General features: G+C 52.3%; 5 protein-coding genes across 5 annotated transcripts; 1 reads left to right on the top strand and 4 right to left on the bottom strand.

Moving 5' to 3' along the window:
* Positions 1-3594: 3594 nt before the first annotated feature.
* MIND_00249500 (Aa-trans domain-containing protein) lies at positions 3595-5774 on the bottom strand (the record flags this gene model as incomplete). The annotated part of the gene is made up of 10 exons (XM_037359376.1): positions 3595-3764; positions 3812-4035; positions 4081-4163; positions 4211-4285; positions 4334-4417; positions 4467-4677; positions 4727-4816; positions 4869-5003; positions 5057-5645; positions 5699-5774. The coding sequence occupies 10 exons, from the start codon at positions 5772-5774 to the stop codon at positions 3595-3597; spliced, it is 1737 nt and encodes a 578-aa protein (XP_037224471.1).
* Positions 5775-8190: 2416 nt separating this feature from the next.
* Positions 8191-9581, bottom strand: MIND_00249300 (Phosphoric monoester hydrolase; the record flags this gene model as incomplete). Its single annotated transcript, XM_037359375.1, has 4 exons — positions 8191-9193; positions 9239-9299; positions 9346-9408; positions 9455-9581. The coding sequence occupies 4 exons, from the start codon at positions 9579-9581 to the stop codon at positions 8191-8193; spliced, it is 1254 nt and encodes a 417-aa protein (XP_037224470.1).
* Positions 9582-10049: 468 nt separating this feature from the next.
* MIND_00249200 (uncharacterized protein) lies at positions 10050-11230 on the top strand (the record flags this gene model as incomplete). The annotated part of the gene is made up of 2 exons (XM_037359374.1): positions 10050-10541; positions 10598-11230. The coding sequence occupies 2 exons, from the start codon at positions 10050-10052 to the stop codon at positions 11228-11230; spliced, it is 1125 nt and encodes a 374-aa protein (XP_037224469.1).
* Positions 11231-11392: 162 nt separating this feature from the next.
* On the bottom strand, positions 11393-12227 carry MIND_00249100 (uncharacterized protein; the record flags this gene model as incomplete). Its single annotated transcript, XM_037359373.1, has 2 exons — positions 12022-12227; positions 11393-11975 (listed from the first exon to the last, which is right to left on the bottom strand). Exons 1-2 carry the CDS (start codon positions 12216-12218, stop codon positions 11393-11395), a joined length of 780 nt encoding a protein of 259 aa, XP_037224468.1. The 5' UTR covers positions 12219-12227.
* Positions 12228-13147: 920 nt separating this feature from the next.
* Positions 13148-14752, bottom strand: MIND_00249000 (Cytoplasmic tRNA 2-thiolation protein 2; the record flags this gene model as incomplete). The annotated part of the gene is made up of 5 exons (XM_037359372.1): positions 14698-14752; positions 14266-14651; positions 14052-14214; positions 13583-14002; positions 13148-13533 (listed from the first exon to the last, which is right to left on the bottom strand). The coding sequence occupies exons 1-5, from the start codon at positions 14744-14746 to the stop codon at positions 13148-13150; spliced, it is 1404 nt and encodes a 467-aa protein (XP_037224467.1). The 5' UTR covers positions 14747-14752.
* Between the last annotated feature and the right edge of the window lie 1713 nt (positions 14753-16465).

Genomic DNA, 16465 nt, shown 5'->3' with positions numbered 1-16465 from the left:
TTTTTGTCTCTTTGCCCTATATTTTAGGCGTAAGAAAGCCAACACCATGTTGGTCTCCTCAGACAATGAGCTAGATGCGGTGACGACTGCTGGAGAAGGATTATCTTGAGAAAAGAACCGCTGACACAAAATCCAACAGCTCATCGCAGGGTCTGTCAAGAGAGAGACAAATCGCATACGGCGCGCTACCAAAACGAACTGAAAGAATCTCTTGCCTGCATGCCGCCTACACTCCAACTCTGGCTAAAGTGCTGACTGAAAACGGCGCGTTCGGTAGGCATTCGGTTGAGAACAAACGGGTCCTCAAAAAGCAACTGCATATTACTCTCCGTGCTGACTACCTGCGCAACTCTCCGTACTTATGCCATTTTCTGCGCCTCTTCTTGACCAGGCCGGTATCCTCATTCACAACTTATCCCACCTTTCAACACGGGCCTGGCCATCCTCCTTCACGTAACGGTCCTCTCAACCAGCGAGTTTTCCATTCCAAACAGACACCGGCCCGTGCGCTTCTCACCGTGCCTGTAGTGCCAAAAATATACCTTAGAATGCATCATCTGCCCCAGGTTCTCCACCCCCATCTCGCATAAGCTGTCGAGGGTGCTGTCTGCCGCCGTATATAAAACGCCTGTCTTGGAGATTCTTCATCTTCTCGGCTTTCACTGTCATGGCTGGAGGACCTTTATCGACCACTCGCCGCAGAAATTTGGCTGGGGCATCAGGATGGGTGCGTTGTTCACTGACTAAAACAGCGTGCTGATTTTGTCCACAAGGCGGGGCTGGTGAAAAACCGCCGCATATTCTTCATGGCGGTCTTCGCATCTCTGGGAGGACTGTGCGTAGAATCTGCTACAAGTCATTTCACATCGTTCTGACCACCGGTTTCAATACAGACTCTACGGTGTGTTACAAGAACCGCTCAACGCATCGCTGTTGAGCATTCCACTCCACAGGCTACAATCAGGGTGTCTTTTCTGGCGTCCTCAAGTGTGTTGTTCTCTAATATTAGGTTCACGATTCGCTAACACATACGTCAGCATGAAGTCGTTCGAAAACAGGTAATCGCGGGGGGTGGGACTATTTGCGGGAAATGCTAACTCGGGGCTTCAGGATGGGCGACGCCGTTACCGATCCAGGCAAGAAGGGCTGGCTCGTCGCGATTCTGGAGCTCGGCGCCTGTGAGTGACTTGTTCTCATGACATACCGTTTGTGTTGAATTTTTGGTCAGGGCTTGGTGTACTGCTGACTGGTAAGGGCCGCAGTGACGCCGCCTGCCGCAGACTAAACCCCAGGCAGGCTATTTCGCCGACAAACTGTCGCGCAAGTACACGATCGTGCTCGGTAGGGCATCCATTATCTCTATTGAAGAAGCCATGCTCACGAATATCGGGCAGCCGTGGTGGTTTTCTGCGTTGGCGTGATCGCACAGACCACGGCAAAGGCCAGCCAGTCCATTTTCGGCGGACGGTTCGTGACTGGGCTGGGAGTGGGCTCACTGAGTATGGTAAGGCCTCGAGGCGTGTTTTTTCACGTCAGCTGACCCAGGCATTAGGCCGTCCCGCTGTACAACTCGGAAATCTCGCCCCCTGAGGTCCGCGGCAGTCTCGTCGCGCTGCAGCAACTGGTGAGTCGTATCGAGCTCACGGTAATTTTTGTTCTGATGGATCGGGAGGCGATCACCTTTGGCATCATGGTCAGCTTCTGGATCGATTACGGGACGAACTATGCAAGCACTTTTTCTGTTTTTCGCATGCCCTTCCCGAAATAACCTATATTTTCTTTGCTTCAGATTGGAGGCACGGGTCCTGGGCAGAGCGAGGCGGCCTGGCGGATTCCGCTTGCGCTGCAGATTGTGCCCGCGCTGATATTGGGCGTTGGCATTCTGTTCATGCCTTTCTCTCCTCGGTCGGTTTTTTTTAGCGTGTCTCCGAGCATTTGCCGACGGAAAATGTAGATGGCTTGTCAACCAAGGGCGGGATGATGAGGCGCGGGCCGTACTCAGCTACGCGCGCGGGCTCCCCCGAGGACTCCGACCTCGTCCAAATCGAGTATCTGTAGGTGTCAATATCTTGTCTAGTGGATGGAGCTGAATAATTGACAGCGAAATTAAGGCGCAATATCTCTTTGAAAAAGTGAGTTCTTTGAAATAAGTAATAATGATATTCTGAATCGCCACAGGAAACATCTGAGAAGCGCTTCCCGCAGTACCAGGATGGGACGTTTAAGGCCAACTTCAAGCTCGGATTCTTTGACTACTGGAGTCTGCTCCAAGAGCGCAGTACTATTACTTTCTCCTCAAAAGTGTTTCTTGTTGAATTTGGGTCTTAGGTCTACTGTACCGCGTCGCAGTTGGGACACTGACAATGTTCTTCCAGCAATGGACGGGCATTAACGCCATCCTCTATTACGCGCCGAATATCTTCCAGGATCTCGGCCTTACCGGCAACACCGTTTCGCTGCTCGCCACGGGTGTCGTCGGCATCGTGTACATGACCTTTTTTCCTTTCTCTCTGCTAAATATTCACTCGAATCATCAGGATGTTTTTGGCGACCATCCCCGCGGTCATTTGGATCGACCAGCTTGGCCGGCGGCCCGTGCTTATCAGCGGCGCGTTCCTCATGGCGATGTGTGTGATCCTCTCTGATCCGGCGCGGCCCGCTCTGATCGCCATGCAGATGTCATTTCATCGTCGCAATCCTGACGGGCAAGTTCCACAACTCGTGGGAGACGCATGTTGCCGCGGGCTGGGTTGCGTGCGTGTTTGTGTGGATATTCGCCATTGGATTCGGGTGCGTGTCGTGTCTTTTTCTCTTGGTGAATTGGCATTGACTTTTGTGCTAGATATTCCTGGGGTCCATGTGCCTGTAAGGAGGGTGTCTTGTTTTTTACGGCATGTCTAACAATATTAAAGGGATCATCATTGCAGAGGTTCGTTTATTGCGTTATCATTATCTTATCTAATCTCGACACCAGATTTGGCCGCTGTCCGTGCGCGGAAAGGGTGTCTCCATCGCCGCGTCGTCCAACTGGATGAACAACTTCATCGTCGGGCAGGTCACGCCGACGATGCTGACCCATCTCGGCTTCGGCACCTTTGTCTTCTTCGGCGTACCATACCCATATGTTGTGGCTGACAACTGCTGACCGCGACACAGGCATTCTCACTGCTCGGCGGGCTGTTCATCCTCTTCTTTGTGCGTATCTAATGCTAGTTATCGACTGATTCTGAGTTTTTAATAATAGGTCCCTGAGACGAAAGGCGTAGGCCTCTGTCTTTTACTCACTTGATTTTCTGATTGACTATATTAATTCCCAGGTCTCCCTTGAAGAGATGGAAGAAGTATTTGGCAGTACGACCGGCATTGCCGCGGAAGACGCGGCCCATATGGACGCGATCCACCGCCGCCTCGGCTTAATCAGCGATGGCGTCGAGCCCAAGAAGGACGCAGAGGCTAACTCGGCGGACGAGCGCGCGAGCGACGAAGAGAAAAGGAGCCACGAGAAGAATGACTAGGAAGTGTGTTTCGATATATGAGTTTGGTTTTGCTGTATCTTTGTACGACAATACGATCACGTGAAAGTCAGGTGCTCGCTCAGATATCCGCCTCCCAGAACGCTGCGTACGTGCCCCACACACCCATCACCACCGCGCACGCGCCGACCACGCCGTCGAAGACAGTTAAACGTCCGGTTAACGCGATTTTGGCGGCGATCGGGCCAATCACGCAGAGCACGAACGCGGAGAAGGAGCCCAGGAAGGCCACTGGTGCGGGTTAAATGGACAACAGATGGTAGTTGGTAGTGGCTTACTTGCTGCGCTGAATTCTGGGACATATATTGACACGGCAACTGAAAGCACAGTCACCCCTACACGCTGGATGACCCCAATAGTGTTCTTGAAGGAGATTCGAGAGCCTTCAGATGGAGCTGCGAGTTTGGCTGCGAGATCTTCTGGCGCGTTAAGGGGCCTGTCGATACCAATCAGGATTTCGATAGCAGTGTTGAGAGGTTGAGTTGCGAGAGCGAATTTTGAACTGGTTCGCGTTAGTTGGTGGAGAGGGGATAGAAAAATAACCTACAGCGGACTGAGAACGAGCATCCACAGAGCGGTCTTGTTTAAGATTGAGTTGTAGCCTGGGGTAGCCAGGAGGTCGATACTAATCTGAGGGATTATGAGCTCAAGTTCAGAGAACTAGTTTTGGTGCATACTTCCGCGCTGACGGAGTTGCCAAACATGAGGTACCCGGCGCAACCAATAAGCCCGTATATGAATGTGGCCACGACCTAAAGTGGATTAGGAGTCATGCTACAGAGAAAAGGGCAAAAAGCTACAAAGGCCCAGTCAATCATCTTGTTGAATTCGCTCGGATCGACCATATCTCTCGCGAGCGAAGGAATAACCGCATGTCCAGAAAACTAAAAGGTGGTAAGAGACTGGGGTTGGAAAGAGCTTAATCACACACACCCCGGCCATAAACAGCCCAAACGCGATGCCGAGGTGGTTGTAGTTGTCTATTCCAAACGAGGTATCCGCCGGATCCCAAAGACTGCCCGGCCGTTCAGTTTTTGAGACGCCATCGACGAGAATGACGACAACGACGAGGATGGTGGATATGATACCGAGAATCGACGTGTACGACAAGAGGGACAGAGGGAGGAATACGGTTGGGACCAAGCTAGAAGGAATGCTCAGAAACGACAACTCTAGTCAAGGCGTTTACTGACATAAGAAGGCCCCAGACTTTGTAGGTGTTTGACGAGTAGCGCGGGATAAGCGAATTAAGGGAATCAGCATACAAGGTGACGAGGATCACACTGCAGATCGTGAGTCTGACCGACAGCGCCAAGGCCGACGAAGATAACAAACCTGACAGCGAAAAGTTCCAAGCAGAATAAGATGCTGATAACTACGGTCGACCGTGCGCCGAATGCTTTCCGACCAATGTCTGCATATGAACGCAGCCGGGGGTCAGAAAGGATTATACCGGCGAGGATCTTTGCGCTAACAAACAAGTTAGTTTTTTCGGTGGTCAGAACCGGGGAAAAAAGACGCACGTATAGCAACTAATATAGCCGTAAAATATGATTAAGAACAAGCCCATTCCCCAGCCAGCGTATGCGAAAGCGAGCGGCTCCGATAGCATCCCAATGCCCAAGAGGATTGCAATGCTATTGAAGAGTGACTGTCCAAAGGTGCTTTGACCGCCATACTTGTATTTCACGCTGCGGGCCGAGGCTGCAGAAGAGCGACGGCGAAGGGTCACATGTTGTTGGGTGGGAGCTTGGGGGGTATCATTAGCAGCGGTAGTAGGTGCTGTGTGTTTTGGATGAGGTGTATTGGTAAATGAGATTGTTTTTCTGAGCAATGGGGTGCGTTCGTTTCGTTCTGGGCGTTCAATGGGTCGTGGTACTTGTCGTGAAAAAGGTAAGTGGGGGCGCGGAGTCGTTGGGGTGTCGATTGGCGGCGATGCGTCATGATCCCAGTCAAAGTGGCCAACCAATTCTTCGTCGCTGTCTGGAAGAGCCGGCTCGAGATTTTCTTCATCGAAGTAGCCTCTCTCAACAGCAGCTTCGTCGTCGGTGAATGGGTCACTAGCGGAGTCCGATAAGGTTGAGCCGGCAACAAGATACTGGGCACGACGATCTGGGCAAAGAATGAACAAGTGATGAAAGAAAAAAGTAAACAAAGAGACGCACATGAAGCAATAACGTCGCGCACACTCTGGCCACTGGTCGCAGAGCCAACATAAAAACTAGCCGGAAGGCTGGTCATGGTAGTGGAAGGATAGCGTGCTTGAGCATCAACGGAAGTATATCCAAATTGCGATAGCCAGATAAGAAGTCAAAAGACGCGACATGTTGGCGTTTCGCTGTCTTTCTTAGCTGAGAAGCGACGGGTCGAAGTGGAGAGAGCCAAGGTCCGACGCCGAAGCCATTGTAGTTCGGAGAAACCAAATCTGACCCGATCCACCACAGCTTTCCCATCTTCTTCAGTCACCCACCACCACCAACACCATGTACAACAACGGTCCTCCAGGGTAAGCATTCTCGCTTCCTTAATCCAACGCTCACTTCTCTCATTTAGATTTCCCAGCCCATTTCCGTCTCCGTAGGCGTTGTCGATTCGGTTGTCGACGTGAATCTAATTTTGAAAGTGATCCATATGGCCAACCCCCTCCTCCAAACTACGGAGGTTACGCTCCTCCCCCCAGGTGCGCCTCCCAGCGGGTGCGTATGTTGTCGACTTTGCTGTTCATTGCCTGAACTTGGTTCGAAGTTATGGCAGTCCTCCTCCGCAGTTTCCAGGCTCTCAGCAGTATGCACCTCCCCCACCAAGTGACAGAGGCTATCCCGGGCAGCAACAGCATTATAATCCTCCCCCGCCAGTTGACAGAGGCACCTACCCCGGGCAACAGCATCACCAACAGCACTATGCCCCTCCACCCGGCCCTCCTGGCGGCGGTTATGGCGCCCCATCTGGCCCTCCCCCGTTCGTTTGTGATGTTCTTAAGTTCAATGCTCATAATTCGATCTGATAGTTTCTCCCAACAAAACTCCTTCGCTCCGCCTCCTGGACCACCGCCAAGACCGCCTACCACCTACCAGCACTATGGACCGCAGTTCCAAGGCCCCAACCACCAGACTCAACAGCCATTCTTCCAATACTCCCAGTGCAATGGCAAGAAGAAAGCGCTCTGCATTGGCATCAACTACTTCAACCAGAGTAAGTGCCACATCGGCTGCCCATCGTAGGATCACGATGACTCACATCGGTGCAAAGGCGCTGAGCTGCGCGGTTGCATCAACGATGCCAGAAACATCCAGCGCTTCCTTTGCTCCAAGTTCGGGTATCGCGAGGACGACATTGTCATGCTGACGGACGACTCGAAGAATCCGCGTCAAGTCCCGACGCGCGACAACATCGTCAGCATCTTTTTCTTTGATCATCTCGCCGTTTTTGACAGGCTTCTGCTTAGCTGGCTGCCATGAGATGGCTTGTCCAAGGCGCCGCGCCAAACGACTCCCTCTTCTTCCACTGTCAGTCTATCAAGTTATAGCACCGCCAAGCGCTGATCCTCCGTCCAGATAGTGGTCACGGTGGGCAGACAAAGGACAGGGACGGCGATGAAGCGGACGGTCACGACGAAGGTTTGTCACTATTCTCTTTGGCCTTTTCTCGGTGGTAATTTTGCTCTGCAGTCATTTACCCCTTGGATTTTGAGCAAAACGGGCACATAGTCGACGATGTTGGTCCTGTATATCCGAATCAACACACATCCTGATTTCTTTTACAGGTGATGCATGAGATTATGGTCCGCCCTTTGCCTGCTGGTTGTCGACTAACTGCGATTTTTGACGTATGTGCTGCCTCGATTCTTCAAGTGTTGCTGTCTTATTTCTGTCTCCAGTCTTGCCATTCTGGCTCTGCATTGGGTTTATATTTCTCATCTCTTACTTTAGACAATACTCACAACTTTCCTAGATTTGCCATACATCTACTCGACGCAGGGCAAGCTTAAAGAACCAAACCTTGCTGCTGAAGCGGGCTCGGGACTCAAGAACGCATTCACGTCCTACGCGAGTGGTGATATCGGTGGTGCACTCAAGTCTGCGATGGGCATTGTGAAGACCGCGACTGGGGGCAACAAGAAAGCAGACGAATATTCTCGTCGCACGCGGACAAGCCCTGCTGATGTTGTGCGTGTTCTGTTCTTCACTTTTGTTGATCTATGTTTACATAAAGCGTCTATAGATCTCGTGGAGTGGATGCAAGGATTCGCAGACGAGTGCTGATGCCACTGAAGCGGGCCAGGCCACAGGCGCCATGTCTTTCGTGAGTTGATTCTTTTTTCGAATGGGAGACTCCCGCTTAGATCATCCAACCAGGCATTTATCAGCGCTCTCTCTGCGAACTCGCAGCAGAGTTATCAGCAGTTACTGGTATCGCTGCGTGAAATTCTTCGCGCTAAATACTCGCAGAAGCCCCAGCTCTCCTCTTCCCACCCCAGTTCGTCTTCATTTGATTGTCCATTGAACACTAAAATTGATTTTTTTCTACTTTAGTGGACACCAACATCATGTTTATTTGTTAAGCAACAACTTGTTGGCATCCAGAGTACAAGATGAAGCAGAAGGAATAAGGTAAATAAGTAGCTATGGTACAGTATGTATTGTGTTTGGTGTCACCTCTATTTGCACTTGACGTCAACGATCTGGGCAGTCCCTTCACCGAACTGGATGGTGTGTTTCCTCCGAGCGGAGTCGGCTGGCGGTTCTCCATCAAGAACGAGCGCCGAAAGCCTATCGTTCCTGACACAAGCCGAATCAAGACCGACAGACCACCGCTTGACATCCAATCCTCTTGACGCTGCATGCCCATAAACGACGGTCGCAGGGAAACAAGGGAGCTCGGTGTCCTTGTGCTTGCGACCACGTGAGGTATACCGTCTCGATGGCTCAAACCCGGTGCAGTAGCCCATATCGCGGTTCCACACTTCCGACCAGGGCGTCCCGTCTTTGCCCCGTGTTACAGATTTATCAGAAAGGATGCCGCGCATGTTGAGTGTGACCCAAGGATCGGTATTTTGGGGCACCTTGGCAAGGAGAGAAGCTTCTTGGAGACGACGGAGAGCTGCAATGCTGTCTACTGGTCGGTGATTAGATGGGAGCGATGGAACGGTGGCAAGAGGCTGTCTTCGGTGGGATGGCTTGTAGCGCGGGTCGGAGGGGAGGATCCCAGCATGTGCGATAAGGACATGGGCCTCCGGGGCGTGTAAGACTAGAGGAAGACGCGTAAGGTATTCAAATTGGGCGGGTGTCATGTCGCGGGCAACACGGTAGTGGTCGCTGAGGAACTTCCATCCCTCGGGAATTTTTCGCGACCACTTGCTCTTGTGCTTCTTCAAATGGCGCTCTGCCCACTCTTCTGGGTCGTCGGGGTTAGCTTCATCGGCTGCCGCATGCACATTGGCAAGCCAGACAGCTCCACCATCGAGACGGGTGATCCAGTCGAGCCAGGCGCGCCATTCAATCACTTTCTGGTCATGGTTGCCGCGTACGCCGGTGATATTGTGGCTGGCCATGAACTTGAGCACATTAAGAGACCCTCGGTGGGGGCCTTTGGCAACGATATCGCCAACATGAATCAGGGTGTCGGAAGAAGGATTGTAGGATAGTTTATTCAACAGGGTTCTAAAGAGCTCGTTAGAAGTGGCAAATGCCACAAACAATACGCACTGCAGTGGCTCGTGCATGCCATGGACGTCGCCAACAATCAATACCCGCTGATTGGGCTGGTCTGAGTTTCTTGTGAGCAGCAATTGCGCATCCTTGAAGGTACACACATATTGGGAATTCTGCAGCGGATAGTGTCCTATGGGGCACATACCGACCCAGATCGGGTCTCCCTACACAAATCAGCAGAACGCCAAGATTTTCAAGACACGAGCGCACGGTCTATCGTTGCGGTGAGCACTTGCCAGAAGCCCTTGGTGGCGTCTGAGACTGCGGAGAAGAGGAAATAGATGCAAATGAGTGATAGCAGGGAGAATGCGAGTTGTGTTCGGAGGGGGGAGGTCATGGTGGTTGAGAGGATGGAATTGGATCGACGTCACACTTAGCTTGGTACCCCACCCGATGTGGACCAAAACGCGCAGCTCCGGTTTTAACCCGCGATGCCATAGGGTTGCTAGCAAGTTGCTACTTGAATCTATGGTGGGCCCTGGTGGCTATCAATGCTCGCTTGCTCGGGCGCTCTTTATCGCAATTTGACTATGCCCGATATTCGAGTGTCGTTTTGCAGTCCATATTTACTTCGGCCAACGTTCTTTAAGCACAGTCTACGCGCTTTCCGCGTCAGTGAGGCATGTTTTGGATGAATGAGGCAGTCATGAGCAAGGAAAAGCATTGTGGCAGGCCGCAGGCAGCATCTCGCATTGTTGTTTGGTCACATCACACATCACCTTCCTCTTTTACTCCCTCTGCTCCAGTGACGACGTCTTTCAGCTAACGACTATCTAACCCCAACCCCCCACTACTATCGCCCAGTATGGTCTTTGGGCTCTTCGGCAGAAAGCAAGAGCCAAAGCCCCAACCAACGCTAGTTGAGCCCATCCAACTACGCACCCCATCGCCATCAGTTTTATCAGGCTCGTCGCCCCAGGCGCACGACCTTTCCCCTTCTGTCCCCCTTGATGCCGACACTCTCAAAGCCCTCATCCAATCCGTCCCAGCCCAATCCTTCCGACAATACACGCTTGCCCATCTTGCAACAGCATCACCCCAACTAGTATCGCACATAGCCGAGTTTTTCTCGGCGCTCGAAGTCCCACCCACTCTCCATTGTGTCCGTTGTCACAAAGGCTACTTCTCGGTAGAGAACAACGAGCGAAGCTGTCTCGTTGCCCACGATGACGAGAGTGCTGAGGTTGAGGGACATGGATCCAACCAGGAAACACTCTGGAATTGTTGCGGGAAGACCGTTGAAGGAGATGGCAGCGAAGGACCGCCAGAAGGGTGGTGTTTCGAAGGGGCCCATACGGTATGTCTTTATCTTTGCTTTCAATCTTGCATCGTGCTAAAAAGAACCGGTGCCAGACTGATCTTAAACGGGCACGTTTCCGCGCAGATTCCACGGTCCACAATGACAAGCTAGTATCTTGTGCCCGCCGTCGATGCCACGAGCCTTTAGGCAGCCGAAAACGCTCCCGTCGCGCCATTGCCGAGAACTCTGATACCGAGTCAGATTCAGATGACGATGGGGCCAGCCATAGCAGCATTCGTACTCGGTCAAGAGCATCCAAACGGGCAAGGACCGTACGCGAAGACGATACGGATGTAGAAGAGGATGTCGAAATGCCGCTTCACTCATCTCCCAAGCCCAAACGCAAACCACGGGCTAAATCAGTCGTGTCTACCGCCTCCACCTCCGTCAAACCCAAATCCACCAAGAAGTCTGTGGTTATATCCTCAGACCCACCCACCCCATCACGCAAGAGCAAGAAACCGCCAAGCACGCGGTTCGTGCCTGTTGCTGCAGCATCACTCACCTCTACCTCTTCCGTTCTGTCCGTCAATGGCTCAGCGGGAATCCAGTCCCAATCCCAGTCACAAACGGTCCAAATCGTCGTTGCGCCAAAGCCGGCAAAGGCACCAGCCAAACGCACGATGAAACCCAAGCAGAAGAAACTGAGCGAGGTGGTGGAGAGCAGCATTGTCGGAGAGATATAAGAGATCTCTCCGTGTCATTTTTTCTTTTGTTTCGTTCTTGACTGCGCTTGACTGCGCCCACTCTCCTTAGAACTCTGCACTTTGTACTTATTGCACCACATCGACATTCGTTAACCTTGGGGTTCTACTTTCCCTGTTTGTATTAATATATATTCTATGCTACTAGTCTTTCAAGTACAACCTCTCTGCGCCTTTGAGTTGTCCAAGCTGACCCCGTCCGATGATCTTCCTCCGCTCATACTGCAACCATATTACCGTCCTCGTTCCCGCTGTTGGGCCAACATATATTGGCGGAGGTGATGGCGCAAAAATTCGCCCTTCCTTGTCTGGCACCGGCCAGAACCGCTTTTTGCCAGTCTTGACCGGCTTCGCAGCGTTACCCGTCGTCTCTGGGTCTGAATGGAAGCCACGAGCCGAGTCACGCCGGGTATAGACAACGGAAATGGGGAACATGACGGTATTCTGCCAGTCCTCCGCCAATATCGCGCTCAGCTTCGCATAGTCCCCACTAAACGCTGCCTGGGTCACATCAGGCCGATTGCGCAGCCGGGGAACGACAAAGTCGAGCCAGGGCTGTTTGCTCGCTTCGAGCAGTGCAGAGATCATCGGCTGGGAGAGTGCACCGTGGTGAATTGCTAGTCGGAAGCGCAGCGGGGCATGGGGGACACGCGTGACTTCTTTTTGGGCATGGGCCTGCTTCAATACGTCCAGTTGGGCCACAGAGTGCGGCACATCGGGGTTGTGGCTGCACTGAGTGAAATGGTGCGACGAAAATACCCAGGTTCACTGACTAGAAGAATATCGTGTGGGTGTCCTTAGCATGGGCATACCCCGCAAGGAGCTTAGACGACTTTGGGCCGAGACGCTTGTAGAGTTTTGCGGGAAGGAACGGTGGTGGGGCTGCCTCCAGAATAGTAATTGGGGATTTAAACGGCGCTGATGTAGATTGTAGACGTGTCTGTCGCGCGACACAACGCGCTGAGATCATGGGAGGAAGAAAAACGCGTCGCCCAAAACGGTAATTGCCCTTGATGGTCTACAGCTAGTACAATATCTTTCTCTTCTTAGGATTCTTTGGCTTCCCTATCGTCCCGTATTCCTCTATATTCTTCAAAACTGCCAGGTTGTCCCTACCCACTTCTTTCCCCCTCATCTTGATTAGCTCCTTGAGAGCCTGCTTCGTGGCCTTTGCGCCAATAAACAGTACTGTGCCCCGCGGCAAGACATCTCCCACGCTGTACAATGCCGCCAGCGCTTCGTCTCTGGGTATCGGCAGGCCAAGCCTAAGTCCGGGGACCATCGCAACCTTCCTCCCCTCCAAAAGCGGTGCTTCCCGCCAAGGGGGCACCAGCAACACAGCAGGGTATTCAGTATGCTCGGGTCCTTGGCAATTTCTACTAGCAGTGCGTCCTCGTGTGGGACATAGAAATTCTCTTTCGGGCGATGTGGGTCGAGAAACGCGTGAAACGTCGGTTGCCGAGAGAGGTAGAGTAGCGCTCTTAGTGCCGGTCCCGACAGCGCGGCCTTTTCAACAGCTAGACGAAATCGGATTGGCACGCTGTGGGGTCGCATACTGCGTTGTTTTTGGGCGTGCACAGTCTGGAGCTTTTCCAAGTTGTATGTGGAGGTGGGATTGTGCCGGTTGTGGCTAAACACTGCGCCGTTTTTTTTCATCCTACAACATGGGTATTTTGTAAGCACGCACTAATGGACCAGCGTTGGAAGCGATCTGTCGCGTTTGCCGTTGAACATTTCGACCGCCTTCAATGCATTCGTGGGCAGCAAACGTAGCATGTTTTCGTCAAGAGTTGGCGCCTCAGTCGGCGCGAAAATGCGTAACCACCGTCGGGCGTGGCCACAAGGCCACCGCGTCGACATCATCGTATCGAGAAGGAAAAGCATTTTATATTACGTCACTCAGTCCTCGTCATCAAGTAAAAACTCTGCAACTACATCCTTCATCTCATCCGACCCCAGAACTCGACTCTCGACCCAGACAGGCAGCTGGACCGCATCTATCGCGGATTGTCCAACTCCACCACGACTGCTAGGACTGGTAAGCGTGGTATGGCAGGCATAACACAGACGCTGGATCAATCCGGGCTGGCTACGAGCTATCGCTGCCTTTTCGTCGAATTGCCGTATTGAGATCCTCTCTTTCCAGTCTTGGACACCCGGCTGGACCGGTCTCTCACAAAGAGTACAGAGCCCATCAGATGCCTCCTTGGGTGCCAGCTTCGCACAAGTCCGCGCGATAGTCGAGACGGTGGAGGGGTAATCGCGTTCAAGGCCGATGATAAAACCTATCAGAATTCAGCAGCCATTCAACATCAAAGTACATATCGCGCTCACCTTTGGTAAGTGCGCCAATACCCTGTTTTCCACCCAGGTAATTCTCCTTCCCGACAACTTCAAGGCCCCGCCACCACGCCCAAATGGCGCATTCCTTCATCCCAACGTCACGTAACGGCCGCGAAACAGCGACTTTTTGCGAACTTGTCGAATCTGGCTGCCAATTCTCCTGTGCCTCTTCCCGCACAACAAATCCACCACCTTGTGCGATGGATGAAATGAGTGATATCGATAGTGATGTCAACGAAGTTCCTAGCAGTAAATGCGAGCTGTTGGTTAACTGTGCTGTGTGCAGGAGTAAGAGGCGAATGAGGTTGTGAATAGCGGTGGGGACGGCAGTCTGGGTTGGTAGAGATGCGAGATAGGCTTTGAGAGCAGCAACAGGTGAAGATGAGGTGTTGCGAATGGAGAGTAAGAGGTCTGGTGAACACGATAAGATAACTCAACATCAGCGTGTTCTTGCACCGACCTTGATGCCCGAGATCAACGAAAAGCTGACCGTGTGGCTTGCTCCTACCAACCCTCTCCCACCATGCATGGTCGAACGCGTCTTCAAGCCGCAACGGGAGAAATTTAGCATAACTAGCCAGTCGCGAGACAATTTGACGGATTTCCTCGGTGCGATCCCGTGCCTTGATGAATCAAAATTCAGCTTTATGTTCAAGGAATGCTAGATGACGCACACCAGGAATGGCATTGCAGACCTCAACATAGCAGACTGTTGCATGCTCCCAAACTGGCTCATTCCTAGGATGTTCAGTCCCTCCGCCCCGTCCGCGACTCCAATCATGACCAGCATCACCCTCAGCCGCAAAATAGTTCGAGCCGATTAGATCGAGGAGGACTGAACTCCCAAGACCGCCAGAGAAGGCGAGGCAGAGGTTGCCGGTGGCCTTCAGTCCCTTCTTGCTTTTGTCTTTGGATATTGACGGCTCCAGAACGCGCCTGAATTTGCCGACCACAGTGGGGAAGAAACACCCCTTGCAGTAGACCGCGTGCCGGATGACCACATTTCCGAGCTGGTCATGGCACTTTACGCACTGTCGCGTTCTGTCGTATTTCTTCCTGCCTGCGCTTGACTCGTTTAGCTTAGTCTATCAGGTTTCGGCGCCTACGCTGCATGAGCGCATCTTGCTCGACGTTGGGATTGCCGCAATCCGCCATCGCTAATCGTGAAAGTGAAGATTGATGGTGTGTGACATCAGGTGACTCCGTTTTTTTTTCACTCACACCACGACCCGCCTTTGAATAATGGACTGTTGCTTTGCAGTGAGTCTCTGCGTCCTTTTCTCTCCATGATGGCCTTTGGCACAAGTCAATCGCATGTTAGACTACCTATCTATCCTTGAGGATAACCTCGACTTCTGATTTCTTCGATCGCTTGCTTTGGTCTGTTTGCTGAATCTCTTCGCTAGTATCCACGTCTCAGAAAATGTGTCTTTGGAGCCCAAGACAAGACTCCTGCGGCTCGTCTACTAAAGTGAACTAGCGGAACGCGGCTGTCTAGCATTATCCGACACACCCGTGCTCGACAATTTTTCTTAAATAGGGCATCGCAGCCCTGTGCTAGCTAGATTTACTCTTGCGTTAGTACTTTGTTTCTCTTTCCTTATCTCACTGGGTCCTGACTGTTGGTAGCTCTCAATTTTTAACGCAAGCTGACGCTTTCACTCAACTTGACCTCTATTTCTGCACGTTGGTCTCCGATTCAAATTTTTCGCACTCGACTGATAAGAATCCAGACGGGTCGCAGTCTTCTTCCCAGCACCAACTTCGAGGCACCGCAACCGAAGCAACCGAACAAGGGAGAACCCTCGGCGACACATGTTTGGCGATCTCACTGTCTTCACGGCCTTCATGGGTTGAAAAAGACACACGACCGCTAATCCGTGTGCCCAGCAACAACAATAGCAACTTCTGGTCAACTCTGACTGGCTCTTTTCACCAAGATTGGGAGGACTTGCTATTGCTGTAGCTTTCGCGAGCAGGGTGGCAATGGCTTCATTGTCGGTGACGAGTCAAGCCCCGGTGGACTGTGATTACACCAAGATCTGTGGCGAATCTCTGCTGCAGTTCCAAACGAATATCCGTCTGCTTTGCCGACCGCGCTTCTGGCCCGCACTCATACTTCCTATGGTGGAGGCGGCCGCGTCAAGAACAGATGGAGTTGAAATGGGGCGACTTCATTCTGCGTGGTCTGCCTGTGAAACCTCCTCTCGGACGCATCGCCATTGGGACGTGCCTCTAGTGGTGTTGGAGAATGCGACGGAAATCCATGCATCACGGCACGACCCTCCCGTTCGCGTTAGTGCTTGATTCTCTTTGGCTTCCTCTTACTTCATCTGTTCTAGTTATCAACGTTGTGCATCGACGATTGGATTCTTTACCCTCAACGCTCGTTGTTCAACTTTCAACCGTATGTTCTCCGACTGCACACATTTTCATCAACCAATAACTCTGTAGTCAACTGCATCGTTTCACCGCCACAAGTTGCTTTTCATCAGGCCGACATTAGGCACCAGCCAGGCAGAATCCAGTGGTCTCTTTCCCGGGACCAACACTTCGAGACACCGCAACCGAATGTGGGAGAGCCCTCGGCGACGTATGCTTGGCAGTCCCTCTGTCCGTCTTGCTTCATTGGCCGACTGGGCAGAGGGAGACCGTCAATCCATGCGCACAGTGGTTTCAAGATCTTCTTGTGATTGTTGTGGCGATCGCGCGAGGGTGGCAGCAGGACAACTGGCCTGTTGTTGGTGGCGAACGGACTGTGGCAAAGCAAACCCTCGTACTCTCACCGGGATTTACAATCCTAACTAGAGACCGGCGCTTTGTCGAGTGTGTTCCGAGCCCATTTGCACTGCTCCCTTAGGTGGAGGCAGCTGC

This window comes from Mycena indigotica, assembly GCF_014461135.1.
Source record: "Mycena indigotica strain 171206Taipei chromosome Unknown Mind.scaff0002, whole genome shotgun sequence".
Taxonomy (NCBI): Eukaryota; Fungi; Basidiomycota; class Agaricomycetes; order Agaricales; family Mycenaceae; genus Mycena; species Mycena indigotica.
Note: the sequence above shows the minus strand (reverse complement) of the source record. Positions and strands in the feature narration are given on the sequence as shown.